The 17,114-nt window shown below is 36.7% G+C and overlaps 1 protein-coding gene across 1 annotated transcript in view; it reads left to right on the plus strand.

The window, feature by feature from the left end:
• POLR1F (RNA polymerase I subunit F) overlaps window positions 1-16,743 on the plus strand; it is a 118,422-nt gene extending 101,679 nt beyond the window's left edge. Inside the window, exon 4 of the mRNA XM_081800442.1 lies at window positions 16,242-16,743. Within this exon, the coding sequence (XP_081656568.1) occupies window positions 16,242-16,455 (214 nt within the window). The 3' untranslated portion in view covers window positions 16,456-16,743. The remainder of the gene's footprint in view (window positions 1-16,241) is intronic.
• The last annotated feature ends 371 nt before the right edge of the window (window positions 16,744-17,114 follow it).

Genomic DNA, 17,114 nt, shown 5'->3' on the forward strand with positions numbered 1-17,114 from the left:
TTCCATTTGTAATTGCAAAGTATCTTTTAGGAGAAAGTCTGACACTATTCAAATATCCTGTTTTTATTACACTTTTACTCATTATGTTAGCAACCATTGATGATTCTTGCCTGCAAAAATTATTGCTATGTCAATTGTGATTTTATATTTCCATCTTTCCTTCTACATTTATTAGTTGGAACTCTATGGAATGGAAGAGCTGTCTCTCTCCTCATTTCTTTAATCATTTATTTATTTATATCAGTATAGACTCATGGATATCTATTTTAGTCTATGAATTTTATTTAATTTGTTGTTTAAATCATCCCAAATCTGGCCATGGTAGATTCTTTCAAGTTGCTCATGTGTCCTTTCAACATGCCCATCCCTAGTCTATTTTTAGATCACACAGACTGGCACTGCAAGATTTTCCAGGCTCATCTCATATTTTCCATGCTTCAATCCTGGAATCAGCCATTTTTCCAAGGACCCAGTACCTTTCACCAGAGAATAATTAGAAACCAAGATGTAAGTGCTAACTATGCTCATCCCTATGGGATGTCATTGTTTTTAGATCTCCTCCATAGTCAGAGCTGGAAAATATATATATACACACACACATACAGAGTTATATATATATACAGAGTTTTATATATATATAAAAGTCAGGGTTCTCCAGAGAAATAAAACCAACAGAATACACATATATACACATGTGCATGCATTTTGTGTTCCTCTGTGTATGTGCGTGTGTGTGTATGTTTATGCAGAGATACACACACACGGAGAGACAGAAAAATAGAGAGAAAGAAAAATTTAAGGAATTGGCCCTCCCAACTGTGGTGCTGGCAGGTCCAAATTCTACAGAAGGCAGCAGAGTGGAGATCCAGGGAAGAGTAGATGTTGCAGCTCAAGTCCAAAGGCAGTCCGGAGGCAGAATTCCCTCTTCCTCAGGGGACCTTAGTTCTTAAGGCTTTCAACTGACTAGATGAGGCCCACCCACAATATGGAGGGTACTGCTTTACTCAAAGTTTATTGATGTAAATGTTAATCACATCTAAAAATATCTCTACACAACATCTAGATGAGTGTTTGACCAAACATTTGGGCACCATAACCTAGTGAAGTTGACACATAAAATTAACCATCACAGCATACCATACACATCAAAAATCTCTGTCTCAAAAACCACCTTTTTATTATTTTAATAATCGTAAGTTCCTTGAGCCCACCCACTTTTTTTTTCTTTCCATAATTACCTTGTTGAATTTCTGCAGCTGATCCCTTCATCTTTTTCTATGACTAACAAGCTACTCTTCAATTCTGAGCTACTTTCACTTTATATTTTCTCTGCTTCTATTGTATAGCTAGTCATGAATAAAACTGGACTCCCTGTTTCTAATAAAAATGGATATTACCAGTTCTCTAGTAAATACTAAGGAATTTCTTATTAATTTCCTACCTATTTTCTTTTTTTTCTGTTCAGCTTGGTTTATTTCTGTCATTTTAAATACATAAAACTTCTTTTCTACAGTTTTTATTTGCTAAACAAATGACAATGTATATAACATAAGCATTTGGACAATTTAAGAATACATTACTCATTTATACATTGAGAGGTTTTTAAAACCATTATCTACTATCATGAAAAGCATATAATTCTTTTTTTTAAATTTTTTACTTATTATGTTCAATTAGCCAACATACTGTACAACATTAGCTTTTGATGTAGGGTTCAATGATTCATTAGTTGCATATAACACCAGTGCTCATCACATCACGTGCAATGTCCACAATAGCCCAACTGTGGAAGGACCCGAGATGTCCTTCAGCAGATGAATGGATAAAGCATACAAGTTTTAATCTGTAAAATATTTATTGGAAATTTTATGGGTTTCATTTCAATTGGATCCATTTGATACACCATTAGCAGTTAGGACAAATAATAGGGTATTCATTTTGCTGTCATTTTATTAAGGATATTTTAATCTATATTCATAAGGGATATTGGTGTCTAGTTTTCTTTTCTTGTGATGTCTTTATGGAATAATTTCCAACCTATTTTCTACAGCAACTCTTTTTTTTCTTAAGATTTTATTATTTATTTGGCAGAGAGAGAGAGGGAGCACAAGTAGGCAGAGCTGCAGGCAGAGGGAGAGGGAGAAGCAGGCTCTCTGCTGAGCAGAGAGCCCGATGCAGGGCTCAATCCCAGGACCCTGGGATCATGACCTGAGCCGAAGGCAGACACTTAACCGACTGAGCCACCCAGGCACCCCTCAACAGCAACTCTTATAAATACTTTCATAAACCAAATCCTTAATATCACCAATTCCTTTATCCCTCTTTGAAGTGTAGGACTTGACATCATCTCTTGCTCAAATCAGTTAGTATCCACTAATTAATGTTAGTATCCACTAATTAATATTCAAGTTCTTACATGACCAGTCCCCAACTTCTAATTCTAGTCACAGATTTCACTGCAATACAAATCCGATTCTTTATAGAAGACGGATCATCAGCTGTTCCTCAACTAGTACTCTTATTCTGTGCTTCAGAACTAGCAAAATGTCACGTGCAAATATTTATTGGACACTTTCTAAATAAATGGGTCAGGGAATGCATTCATTCCTAAATCTGTTCTTCTTTCTCATAGTTTTAATATTCAACCCACCCTTTCAATCAATGATATTTGGTCAGCTCAAATGTCATTTTATGCTTTTCTATCTGACCTGATAAGATTGCCCCAATTTCAAGAAAAACTCTAAAATTTTGCCCGTCTATAGTATTTAATTTTTTATATCACTCATCTGGTCTATAACATCTACCTTTTGGAAAAATGCTTATGCAGCCTTCCATTAGAAAGTAAGCTTCTTGTCCTGTTTATACAGGAATTGCCTAACAGTTATACTACTCAGAATTCCATTAGGGGAGTGTTTCACACAGCATTTTTGAGAGACAGCAGGTAGATGGATGAATAAATGGGCAGAGACATGGAAGAATAGATAAAAGAAAAATAAATGTTATCAGTAGATTTGGGATAGTATTCCACAGATGGTTCTCTAGCCAGTCAACTCTTCTCATTTTATAAAATACTAAAACATTTTCAAAAAATAAAGTGTTCTCTTTGGCTCAAGCTGTTACATTACATGAGAGGAAATCAGAATTAAAAACACACACACACATAATGAATAACAAACTTATTTTAAATGACTAAAGAAAAGGAACAGATTTTATTGAATAAGAGCAAAAAATAATTGATTTAGCTAATTTACTGTTCCTTCAAAAATATTCAAAAGGAAGAGGGGAGAAAAACCAGTAGTTTTTTTTTTTTTTTACAGTGATGCTGCTGACTCAGCCCTTCAAATGAAAACATAAGTGCTACTGTTATGACAAAACAGTCTAGCATAACAAAATTCTAAAGGTATAAAGAAGTTGACCTTTAAAAGAAAACCAGTAAAACAGGAAGAAAGTTAAAGAATCTTAACAAGCACCAAATACCTTCTTTTAAACCATGACAAGTGTGTTCCCAAGAAATGATTCACCAACATGAGACTACTAGCAGAAATTAATGACTAGTACCTAATGTTCTGGAAAAAACCCACAGGATTACATCGAAGAGAAGTGAGTAAAAGGGATTTGCTGCTTATGGCTTCTTCCCCAATATTCCCTCCTCCTGCCTGCCACCCCAAAATAGTAGTGTATCATAATTTTAAAGGAAACTTTTTTTAAATTTTATGTTGAATTTTAAATGGATACAAGGACTCTTCTATATCTTTAGAATTGTGTAGGATACTTCTATTAATGTAGTCTCAAGTGAAATTCTGGAATATTATTTTTAGTTTTAGTTTTGTATTTTCAATCAGGTAATAAATGAGTTGACAACCTTGAATGAAGTCTTTTCTTTCTTTCTTTCTTTCTTTCTTTCTTTCTTTCTTTCTTTCTTTCTTTCTTTCTTTCTTTCTTTCTTTCTTTCTTTTCTCTCTCTCTTTCTTTCTCTTTCTCTTTCTTTCTCTTTCACTTTCTTTTCTTCTTTCTTTCTTTCTTTCTCTCTCTCTCTCTTTCTTTCTTTCTCTCTTTCTTTCTTTCTTTCTCTTTCACTTTCTTTTCTTCTTTCTTTCTTTCTTTCTTTCTCTCTTTCTCTTTTCTTTTCTTTTCTTTCTGCCAGGTTCTCAAATTATAGCCCAGGTACAATCTTACTTAGCTGCTTGTTCATTATTTCAGAACTATTCTTTTTCAGAACATCTAGCCTTTTGTGCCAGGAGGCATATTCCCAAATATCCCATAGAGTAATTTGACTCTCCTTTTTTAGCCAAGAATGATTTCTTAAGGTCATGATTCAAACAGATGATATTTCATCAGATTAGTCAAATTAGACATATTTAACTTAATGTTCTTTGGGTTTGAACAGAAGTAATTAGAGTAATACATCTTTGATTATAATTTTAAAAGCCACCAAGTCACTTGCTTTTCTAAAATAATCCATTAGCAACCAAATAGAAGCTTCTATTTTTATTACTAACACAGTTTACATTGATGAGCAATGAAGATTAAAAGATAGACACAGATTTGTTGAATTACTGACTAAAGTTTGATTTTGATATTTAAATCCCAAATGGCTGATTCTAGGACCGAATTCATGGAATATACAAGATGAGCTTGCATCCAAAAATCTTATAGTGTAAGAAAACACTGGAACAAAACAAAACAATGTTGGGTTGGAAGGAGAGGAGGTATGTCAAAGAGATACCAGAGCCAACCAAAAGTGCTCCCAATGGCAAAAGCTGACATAATTTGAGCAACAAAATAAATAATATTACATTGGTGTTAAAATAAATATTTATGGGTGTATAGTGATAGAAATAAGTGACTGAATAGATAAATGAATGAGAAAGACAAATCTCCTGTCCAGAAAAATTCCAAATACTTTATATTATATTCCTACTCAAAGAGGTGAATCATAATTCCCCACTCCTTATGTGTAGGTTGCATTTGGTGACTTCCTTTAAAAGAGCATAGTATGAAAAGGGAAGAAAAAATAGTAAATTTAAAATGGAGAAATATGACATACACTACTTCATCTAGGTAGGTTTAACTTTGTTGTCTTCCTCCCTAAAATCTGTAACTCCAGGCTGATCATGAGAGATAACAGAGAACCAATATTGAGGGATATTCTACAAAATACCTACCAATAGTCCTCAAAACTGTCAAGTACATCAAAAAAAGGAAAGTCTGAGAAACTGTCAGAGTCATGATGAGACTAAGGAGACATGAAAACTAATATGGTATCCTAGATGGTATTCTGAGACAGAAAAAGGACATTAGCTAAAATCTAAGAAAAATGTGAATGAAGTACAGATTTTGGTTAATAATAATGAATTAATATTGGTTCATTGGTTGTAGCAAAAGCATCACACTAATGTAAGATGTTAACAATAGGGGAAACTGGGTGTATAAAAACTGCTATCTTTGCAACTTTTCTATGAATCCAAAAGTATCCTATAATAAAAAATTTGTTTTCAAAAAAAGCTAAATGTCATATTTAATTTCAAATACATCCTGAGTGGGATGCTTATATCCAGTTAGCATAGTCATCAAATATAATACATTTTGAAAGAGGATTCCACAAACTTTTCAGATGTATCAGCTTTAACCACATGGTGAATTAAGAATAATGATGGCAGAGATATCTCCAAAACATTAACATTACAGAACATTTCCTCAAGAAATCTGCAGTTTGATTGTTCATAGCTCAGTAGCAACTTCAGATTTTATAATACAGAGTGGTTATTAATTTAGCAATAAAAGTAAATCTCCTGAAAAACCTTAGACAATCTTTTCATCATCTTTAGACCAGCACCATGCCTCCTAAGTAAATGGACCGTTTAGTTATTTGCCCATTCCCTTGTGTCTTTTATACAGTTGAATACAAATCCAGTCACCAATTCTAGTAGCATGACAGGATCAGAATCAGCATTTCAACATTCATTTGTACGATCAAAGCCTCAAATTGGAAGAACTACAGGTTCCATATGAAACTAATATCCCCTTGAAGGAGCTGCTGGAAAGATCTGATCCAATTATAACAGAAGTCAAATTCCCAGGCTTTTCACAGTAGCTAGATTGTCCTTCAAGTAGAGGAGCCAAATACAACCCTCTTCCCTTGGCAACATCACCACTTGGACTTTCTCTCTTTTGCTCTGAGACAGCATGGACTATTGAACTGCTTGAAGATTTTGGGACTGCACTTGTGAAATAGTTTTAGTAGCACTTATGAGTATTGGGACTATGAAAAAGATTCTGTATTTAAAACTGGAAAGCAATTTACTTTAACCCTGAACAATTCATATTCCAGCTGCCTTCTGTAATACTGAGTAAGTCATGCAAACATAAAGACAGTTGACGTATTTAGCTTTATTATTTTGAATGCAATGGGACAATGAAAAATGATTACTCATCACAGACCAACTGATCATTTGCAATGATTCTCAGTGGTGGTGGTGGGGGGAATGGGAGAGTAACTTTCTGGGGAGTGGACTGTGTGTCATTTGCAAAAACATATATTTGATAGATATATTGTTTTTATAAAACAAGAATTTCACATTCTGTAAAGTTTTCTCGCATAAAATAGAGTGATAAAGAATTGTACATTAAAACCATAAAACCTGAAAAAAAAAACCCATAAAACCTGTTAAAGGACTCAGGTATTGAGTTTAGACATAGGAGCACTGACTTCCAATTTCTTCCACTGCCTTTCAGTTTGTAAAAATAGCCTCTTCTCTCTGGGTTTGCCTCTATGACCAAGGATAATTGTGACTTTTCTAACAGGATATAAATTATGTGCCTCACTTTCTCTACTTTAAAGTACGTGTACTGTATTATACCCATGAAATATTTTCTTAGTTTAATTTGAAAGAAACAGAAGAAGAAATTAGAGAATTGATTTTACATTCATAGTCATAGAACTGAAGTACCACCTGGACCCCAGGAGTCCCAGAAAGGGGTTGACTAGGATATGTAGGGAATCATTTTGCTCTTTGAAATATGTTCCTTTTTCCTGATTAGAAGCTGTATAGATGAACCAAAGAAACCTGGCATCCTGAGTAATATAGAATGTATCTTGGTATGTATGCGTTATTTTTGTACCAAGTTAAGGGTACACTGGTCATAAGAAGTGAGCTTTCTGAAGTTATAATGTCCCAGAATATGAACGTAGGTTATTACATTTCTGCATGTTTAATTTTGACAAAGACATCTTTTCCTTGCTTCCTCTCTCCACTCATTTTCTACCAATAATTGTAGGGGAGAAATGGATCTAGTTTCCTAGTTTTTACATTATTGCAGACTCTCTGCAATAGCCTTTTCTCTCCTCTAGTCTACTTATCTCAATTAAAGAATGGGAAGAGAGACTAAGCGAACATCAACCTAAGAATAAAGAAAACATAGATGTAGGAGATGGGGGTTCTTTTTTGGGCAAATCTGGCCTAATGGCTGGTGTCCAGTGTAGTGGAAACAGCCTGGGACATGAATCAAAAAGCCTCAAGGCTTATTCCAGAATGCCACCAGCACTGTGGAATTTATGATTTTTTAGGAAATTCTATTATCTTATTATCCAATCTCTTTCTATTCCCTAACTTTTCCCATTCTTCACTTTGTATTGAGGATCTGAAAATGGTTACTTTAAGCAAACATCTTTGATTTACGTAAGTTTTAGGCCACTATGTTAACTTATTATTCCTTAGATTTAGAAATTATTACAGAAAAAGTTTTTCCCCCATGTATACAACTTTCACTCAGTTTTTCATTAATTCAAAAAGTACGAATAGCCTACCGTATATAAGGCACTATGAACGATGAATAAAATGCAGGATCAATCCTTAAGTAGCTCAGATTCTGATGGCAGAATCAGAAAAATAAAAGAAAAACCAAACAAAGCAAAAACCAAGCACATAAAAACCACTGTGATAAGCAGTGGTGTGCTAGTAAAGTTAAATGCCCAGCTTTCTGGAGGGCAGTGGGGAGAGGAAATTACTGGCTTGTGCAATTTGCCAATTTACACAGTGTAAATACTCCCAGCATGACCAATTTCAGGGTATCAGTATAATGTCACTGAATGTGGAGCTGAGAAAAGATGTATATAATTGGGTCCCATCAACTAGCTGCAGCACACCACTGAATTAGAAAAGAGGTGAGCCTTAACACTATAGGCCCATAGTATAGGTAGTCTAAAGACAGACCTCTGACTCTACATGGTAAGGTAGGGAAGGACTGCACAATAGGGAATCCTGGAGGACAAGTAGGCATCAGCCAATTGAGCAAAGTAGAGAAGAATGTTTCAGGCAGAGGGAAGAGCATGAGCAAAGCAAAGAGGAGTGACTTCTAGAACAGAGGTCAGGAAAGATTTGAGGGCCAAGAGAAAAAACTGAGGATATTATGTAGGGATTCATAGAACTATAAAATCCAGCCATTTGAGAATGTAACAAACAACTTGCAGGTGATCAAAAAACAAAAAATAAGCAACTAATTCAACTTGGCTCAAGGGCCATACTTTGCTAGCCTCTGTTCTAGAAGAAGATAGACATTATAGACAAATTACACTAAAGCCTCCCTTCTACAGAGTGGGTGTGTTTTTCTCATTCTCTTAGAATGTATAACAGAGCCAATAAGTCCACCTAACAGATTTCTGGAAATAGCATTTAATTTGGCTTGACCCCACACTCCCAGATCCAGCAGAACTAAGGAGTGTTGGTGAGTAATGTCAAGTGAATAAAATTCTCCTCATTCATTTTATGTACCAAAATACACATCACTGCACATTGGATGCTGTGATACCCTCACCAAGCCAGGGAGGAGAAGAGAGTTCAGAAATAATTTCAATGGTACATTGATGTACTTAAGCCATCACCCTTATATAAAGTAGGGAATATAGGAAAACAGATTCTTTAATATGACTACTTTAGCTTGAAAACAGAGAAGTACTTGGTACAATGTTGGAGCAAAGACATCCATTGACATTAATCTTTCCTGGACAAAGTCTTGGAAGATAATCTTTTCCCGGCTTTAGCATTAAAAAAAATATTAAAGCCGTACACAGGTTATGTTTTCAAAGGACCTGACATCCTCTCCTTAAAGGTAAAGAAAGGCATCTTGTGACAGAGAGTAAGGAAGTATTCAGACCTGGCTGGGTACATGTGGAAAGGACACAGGGGTTAAGTCAAAAGAAGTTCCTAAGGTCACAAACGGAACAATTGAGTAAAAAATAAATAAAATATTAGTGGATTATAACCATAGTATACAACAAAAATCCACAAGTTCATGTTGAATAAACAAATGAAAGAGAAGAGATAGCTCTTTCTTAGAGAAAAAATAATAATTATAAATGTAAAAGGGATGAAGCAAATAGAAATATCTCCATTAGAACACAACAATAATTATTGCAAGCAAAATCTGCCAATGGATGTTAAAATTACTGGATCAAGTCTTGGGGAGAAGCACATAGTCTCCAAGTATCTTCCCCAAGATATTTATTAATTACAAAGATAAAACCCAGCAGAAACCACTGTAACCAAGTGATCAAGGTTAACATCACCAGTAGTAAGACATCTTGAACCTCTCCTATAGGTAGACTGAGAATACTACATCACTTCTGTACTATTCTTGCCAAAATATACAAACTCAATCTAACCATGAGAAAAACAACCAAACAAAACCAAATTTAGGGACATTCTACCTGACCAGTATTCTTCAAATATGTCAAAGTCATGAGACAGAAGGAAAGGCTGATGAACTGACAGACAACAGACTCAGGAACCATGACAACCAAATGCAGTCTGATATCCTGGATGGGATCCTGGAACAAAAAACAGTTATTCAAGATATTAACATTAGAGGAATCTGGATGAAGGATATACTAAAATCCTCTGTACTATTTTTGAAAGTTTTCTAAAGTCTGAAATTATTTCAAATAAAAAGGTAAAAACAGAGAGAGTGATATATGCTAAATTAGCACTTTTCATTTATGACATGTTTCCTTTGCTGGGTCCTATTTGGGGTTTTCTCATTTATTTTCACTTCCACTAAGGATCTCAGCTTAACTACATAGGAGGGTATTTTGGAATTGAAGTTATTATTCCTCAAATCTATTCTCCAACCTGCTTAAGACAAAGATTAGATCATCTAATGTGCACAAGTACACTTCTAGGCCAGGGCTAATTTTATAACATCCCAGCAATTATCCAGTGGAGTAAATATAATTATCCCCATTTTACATTCAGTGATATTGAGTCACTAAAATGGAAGCACCACGAGGACAGATTTTTTGTTTTCATTGTTTACTGCCATATCTTTAGCCTCGAACATATTTCATGGCATTTGTTATTATGTGATGGAGCCAATAAATATTTTGAAATGAATAAATGAATGAACGAGGCTTAAAGAGCTTAAGCAATTTATCCACACGGTTGAACAACAGACAGCTGGAAAATGTCTGATTTTGAGGACGAACTTTTACCCACTGTACTAGACAACATTGGTCTTAAGATCTTAAAAAATAGAATAGTTGCAATACTTTTTTATATTCACTGCTCATTTATACCAGTCAATCCACAAAAGACATGAGAACCAGGAAATCCAAGGAGACTGTTAGTCTGACTGCTGCAAAACTTGTTTTTATCCATTTGCTCAAGCAATTAAAAAGTGGAAATATCTAGAAAGAACTTAGCAATTTCTCAGCATGTCAGGATGATACAAAAATATATTCTGAGAAATGGCATTCAAAGCAGTACCACAAGGGAATAGCTTCCACTTTAAACAGTAGTAGGACATTGCAGATGGTTTTGGCTAAATTTGATTCACCTTCCATGGAGTAGTTTTGTGGAATTTTCTCCAAGTGTTTGGCTGAGTTCATATGAATTTGTCTCAAAGGTTAAACTTGAATAATATTTTCTTTTCTTTACCACAGAACGTGACAATTAATTTAAATCACATCTCATATTTTAGCATTGTAGCACATTTGGGACTAGACATTTAATTTCTGTGTTACTTTGGAAAAGATTCTACTGCAAATTGAGGGCCTGGGTAATGCAGTGGAAAGAGTTCTGGACTGAAAGTCAGAATAAAGTGTTCCACAGCTGGCTCCACAGCTAATTGGTTGTGTGACCCTCCAGAAAGTGATTCAAAACATATCTCATTCAGACTCAGTCTCTGTACCTCTAAAATGGGAACAATAATTTCTTGGCCTTTTCACACAAGGCTGTAAAAATAAAATGACAAAATGTGTATGGATACGTCTTAAGAATTCTAAAGCACTATACTCAAATTTTTTTAAAAATGAGAACTCAGAAAAATAGCATACTTGTAAAAGGAAGAAACTGCATATTCTCTTCTAAAGTACCTTTTATGTTTCTAATTTGTGAATAATTTGCATGAAATAGGTTTCTATTTTTTCCATAAAACTATTCAAGTTTGTTCTTTCTGCACTAAATTTTTATCATCAATATTTATAATATATGTTTTCCAAAAGTTATATAATCCTCTAGCCCATGAATTATTTCTAAATGATTGTTACTTAGAAACAGTAGGACAATGTCCTTAATCAGAAGCTTTTCTTTTTTTTTTAAAGGACATAGTCTTTTGAGATTGTATGAAAGGGTATATCTTTTTTTAAGAAACATTTAATTAAATTTTAATCTCCAGATAATCATTAGGCTAGTTTAACCATTCCCCCCATTCACAGAAAAGTATGGATAGAAGTTGATTACCAATATCCATTAAATGCCAGAGAGAGAGAGAGAGAGAGAGAGGAGAGAAGAAGAAGAAGAAGAAGAAGAAGGAGGAGGAGGAGGAGGAGAAGGAGAAGGAGAAGAAGAAGAAGAAGAAGAAGAAGGGGGAGGGGGAGGGGAGGGGGGAAGGGGGAGGAGAATGAGAAGAAGGAGAAGAAGAAGAAGGGGAGGGGGAGGAGAGGGGGAGGAGAGGGGAGTGGTAGGGAGGGGGAGAAACAAAAGCAAAATCCATATCATTCATATCAGTCATTCTGACTCTTCAATATTTTTTTTTCTAGTTGTATTACCCGAGTGTCCTTAACCACTCTGGGGTCTTGGTCATCCCCCCGTCTACATTAAAAGAGTTGGATCCCACAACTTCCGGTTAAACATTGTGGAAGCAAGTACAGCATAAAAAAGTAGTTGATGACTTAAAGCACAAACATGACTGTTTCTCTGAAGCTGCTGTACAGAATCTTTCCCAACACAGCCAGCATGAGAAATACCTCAGGGGCTTGGGCACCGCTGGTCTGTCCCTGCCCCCCTGGCAGACAATCCCTGCTGCAACAGGCACATGTCAACATTCAGGATGGTGGAAGATTATGAGAGATATCTACTCACATACTTTCAGTCAGTACTATCTCATCTGCTTGTTTGTCTTATTGACTTTGGGGGTTTTGACTCCAGTGGCAAAATGCCTTCCTCAAAATTTCACATTAAGTGATGAGAACAGTTTGAAAAGCTTAAAGGAAAGAGAGAATTCCCCAAACGTTGCTGCCTCTGAAAATTGTCTTGGTTAGATGTGGAGGCCGGATGGTAGGGCCACCACTTAGCCCATTCCTTTTTTTTTTTTTTCTCTCTCTCTCTTTTGTTTCACATATTTTCTTTTATTTATTTTTGGGGTTTTTTTGTCTTTTATGGCTTCTTAACATAATGTTTTCAAGATTCATCCATTTTGTAGCATGTATCATTACTTCATTTCTTTTTGACGATTCATTTTTTTTTTTAAAGACTCTAATGGTAAGTATCCTGAAGATAAGTCTGAGTCAGATGTCTTGGATTCAAATGCCACCCGGGGCTAGACAAGGTGAATGAGAAAAGCAGGTGGGTCAGGGAGATGACGGTACAGGCTAGGAATCCCTGCTAGCACTGAGGAATGTGCTCAAACAGCCTACAGAGCTTCTTCAAAAGCAGCTGAGAATTGCATTTTCAGGGAAACCTTAAATCTTTAAAAGTTATAACTGATTTGAATCTTCATAAAACTGTATGGGTCCACAAGGTCACCAGTTTGGGATCTCTGTTATTTTTTTTAATCATTATTGAATCTTTGCCTTGGATTATAAATATATTATTTAGATAGTCATTTTAGACTGTAGAATCATTTAAAGTCACTAGATTACAGAGTTATTTTAAGAACCTCTGATACAAAAAGCCATAATATTGGAATCCAGTATCACTGGCATTATTAGAAAGGGGATTTCACTTTACAGAAAGGCATACCTTAGGAAAATAAATAAGTTGTGAGCTATTTTGCCACATTTAAAATAAAACTATATTACAGAAATGCAACAGTAATGCATACTCCTTCTAGCTTACAGACTCTGCATGCCTCCATTTCTCCATACTCAGAAGCTCTTAGAATTTAATTATACAACACTAAACAATAAATTAAAGTAAGCAAATAAGCCTCAGATTGGTAAACCCATATGACATTCTTCTACCCACTATCCAAATGCCTCAATTCGCACTGACTCAAATAATTAGTTTCATCTTGTGTCTTCTGACTTTGGAGTCTTTGGCATACCTTTGACAAATGTCTGCGCATCCAATAGACAGAAATCTAATGGCAATTTTCCAAGCTAAGTGACACTGCCACTTTCCACTTTCCATTTCCCACTCAATGCCTGAAACAACTACCAATATTTCCAGTGTTGATGATATGGTACCTCTTCTGGACCTCTCCTTTTAAATCTCCTCCCACATCCACCGTCCCACCATGTCATGGACTTCACTAGTACAATTTTCCCTCACCAGCTCCTCTCCCACTAAATAACCCTCCATTTCCACCTCCCCCCATCCCCACAAATGCATTATTTGAGCTTTCTGAGAAATGAAAAGTGAAAAGTGAGTTCCTCCTTTCAAAACCAGTTGGAAACTCTTGTCTTAATATTTGTCTGGAGCTTTGCTTTTATTTTCCAAATGATCTGGGTTTGGCAAAACCCTTTTGGTTAAGTAATAGACAACAGCATAACATTCCAAAAGGGAGTTGGAAAACCCAGACAATCTAAGATTCCATGAAGACTAAACACTGGACTCTTCCTGTTGAGCCCAAATAACCCTCCCTAAATGGAGAACCATTTCACTCCTTAAATAACTGGTAAATAGGATGCACATTGGTGTCACTTAAGCTGGTACTTCACTTTATTCCCTCTGCCTTTACATGGACTTGTAGATGTACATGGGAGTCTAGAGTCACAAGTAGAGCCTGAGGCTCTTAGAATCAGACTTGAACTCACAGTGAAAAGGTCAAATAATGTTTTCAACTTTGTGGGTAGATGTCACTATTATCCTCATTTTACAGAAAGAACAACTGAGGCAAAGCATGGCCAACTAACTTAAAGAAGATTCCACAATTTTAAATTTGGCATCTGGGATTAAAATCCTGGTACTTTGCTCTTCGAGCAGCTGCCCTTAATTCCTGTGCTATGCTGCCTTTCCTCTTAATATTTCTTTACAAAAGGATCCTAGGATCAGGGGATCCTAGGAACGTGTTTCTGCTTTGGATTTCAAACAAGCCATGGGTATTGGTCTGAGACTTCACATTGCATATGTATTTCTCCAGTTCTGTCCTTAAGGTTGAGAATCTTAGATTTTGATTTTCAATACAGTGAGGAGCTAACTGTTCATCTTTTCACAGGCAAATGCTTAAGAAATAAGCTCCTATCAAAAGATGACTTATTTTCGGGACGTCAGGGTGGCTCAGTTGGTTAAGCGTCTGCCTTCAGCTCAGGTCATGATCCTGGGATTGAGTCCCGCATTGGGCTCCTTGCTCCATGGGGAGCCTGCTTCTCCCTCTCCCTCTGCCGTTCCCCCCGGCTTGTGCTATCTCTCTCTCTCTCTGACAAATTTTTTTAAAAAAGAAAAAGATCACTTATTTTTAAATAATAGTGGAAGTGACAAGTCAGGCTGAAATTACTAGAACTCTTCATAAAGTAAAAAAGACACTGAGGGAAAAGAGGACCCTCAGTTAATAGCACACTCTAAGTCATTTTACTGAGTTCTCCAAACACACTGTCCCATCCTCAGTCATCCTCCCCAGCCCCAGGCTGGGGCAGTCCCTGGGAATGATGGAGCCTGGGCCATTATTCCTGGCAGCCCTCTGTCTCAGCAAAGGTGGCCATGGTGACCGCATGAACACCAAGTATCTTTTCACCAGGAGTGGATTTTATGTCCCTGAGTCATCAGAGCAAGTCCTCCAGGACACTACTTACACCATCAAAGCCTGTCTGCTCTATTTTCAGTAACATTCAATATATGGAACCTGAACAACATTTAGGCCTGCTGGGGTTTCCTGACCTGTCACCACACTAATGATAACATTAAATCCTAGGAGGAGACTGCATCTCTGCTCTGTCAGGTGGAGACTTCATCATCTCACATCCCTTGGTACTGCCTGGCCGTGGCCCTGTCAATGGAAAGCATGTCCCTGAGAATCACTCAAGATGTAACTTGAAGGCTTTCAAGGTGCCTCCCTTGCAGGCCAACTCCTTCATCTTTGGGTTAATGAGGAAATCCACAATTTCCTAAAAATATGGGACTTTTATGAAAATATTCAAAAGGTTCTTCTTGATGTGAAGAAGATAAACTCTGTACAATCAAAAGCAGTTATCAAGGGTTTCCTGCACAAGGGTACAAGGAAGAGCAGGGGCCAATATCTACAGATGCTGATGAGTTTATCACACTTACAGCAGACTATTCATGAGGCCAACCAGTGTCCAAAGAGCAATACCCTGTCTGTCTTCACCGAGAAGCCCTTTGCTAAGTCTTCACCCATAAACAAGAGTACAATGTTTTCTCAGGTACATCTGTTCTGTGTTCTATTACATGATCTTTAAGTGAGCCCCTAACACTATGTCCTGAATAGAACAGAGAATTACAGACCAGCTCCTGCCCACAGGTTCTCCTTTACACGTCAGGAAGAAAAAATTTTTGCTTTGAGCTGTCCTGTTCTAGTGGAGGGTGCAGGTTCCCCTGGCTTTCTTTCCTATTTTGTCCACCAAATGTGCCCAGGCACATGACACTGTAGGACATTGCCCCTGGCTTCATTCAAAATGGACATGATTCCTAGACCAAGATGAGATAAAAGACATAGGTTCAGGGTTAGGGTCTGTGATAGCCTCTCCCAACTCTGAATGTGCCTTGCTTGTTCTGTTCCTCCCTTTTCGAATGCTGTGAGCCTTCCGCTTTCCAAGCACCAGCTCCAGGCCCATTCCTATTTTCTTTCAGGGGATGCTCTGCCTACTATACTCTCCTGCCCATTCCAGGGATACACACTGAGGACTCCCAAGTACCTGCATGGATTCCTGGGATCTCAGCCCTCCATATTCATCTCCATAGCCGTGGCCTGCATTTCTCTCACCAGATCCCTACCTCCAGCAGCCATGGTCAGTCTCCCTGGACTCTTTCCCAGATGCAGATTCCACCATACAATTGGTCCTAAATCCACATGAGAGACGGCAGAACGATGCAGCTGTAAATCCTCACGACTCCTTCTCAGCTCTCCTTTCCTAATGGCGTATCGTTATATGCTGGGCCCACTGCAATAAAAAAGAAATGACTACACCAGGTCGATGGCCCTCATCCTACTCTGGTTTGTGCCTGGGGTTGTTGCTGGGACCTATAAATCAACAGGGGAAGTGAGGGTGTGGAAGACACAAAATGCAAAGTGCTGGTTTGTAATTGCTGTATGTGATTCTTTGAGGTCAAACGATGGTTTCTGTTACATTTGTTTAGTTACAAATTATAATTATACAATAAAACCTTCTCTAATAAATTCCTTATTAGGAATGTTTGGCTTTTTCATATAATTGCTGTTATGAAAATGGCCCTTCTAACACATTTAAGAGATGTTGGATTCACTTCTTCTTAAGTCACATAAACACCCTCTGTAAATGTCTTTACAAGATGAGCTGATTTTTCAACTCTTTCTTTTATGAATCCCTCTAAGTTAAACAGCGCAAACCCTTGTTGAAAGTATTACAAACTCTCAGTCTATAAGATTTAACTATATTCCTAAATCCTATTTCCTATCTCTAAGTACTGTCCCTTATGCAGTTGAACAGTTTGATAGTCTTTTTGATATTAACCTGTGACACTGCC

The sequence above is a fragment of the Leptonychotes weddellii genome, chromosome 12 (genome assembly GCF_054177405.1).
Source record: "Leptonychotes weddellii isolate Sample4059 chromosome 12, ASM5417740v2, whole genome shotgun sequence".
NCBI classification, from domain to species: domain Eukaryota; kingdom Metazoa; phylum Chordata; class Mammalia; order Carnivora; family Phocidae; genus Leptonychotes; species Leptonychotes weddellii.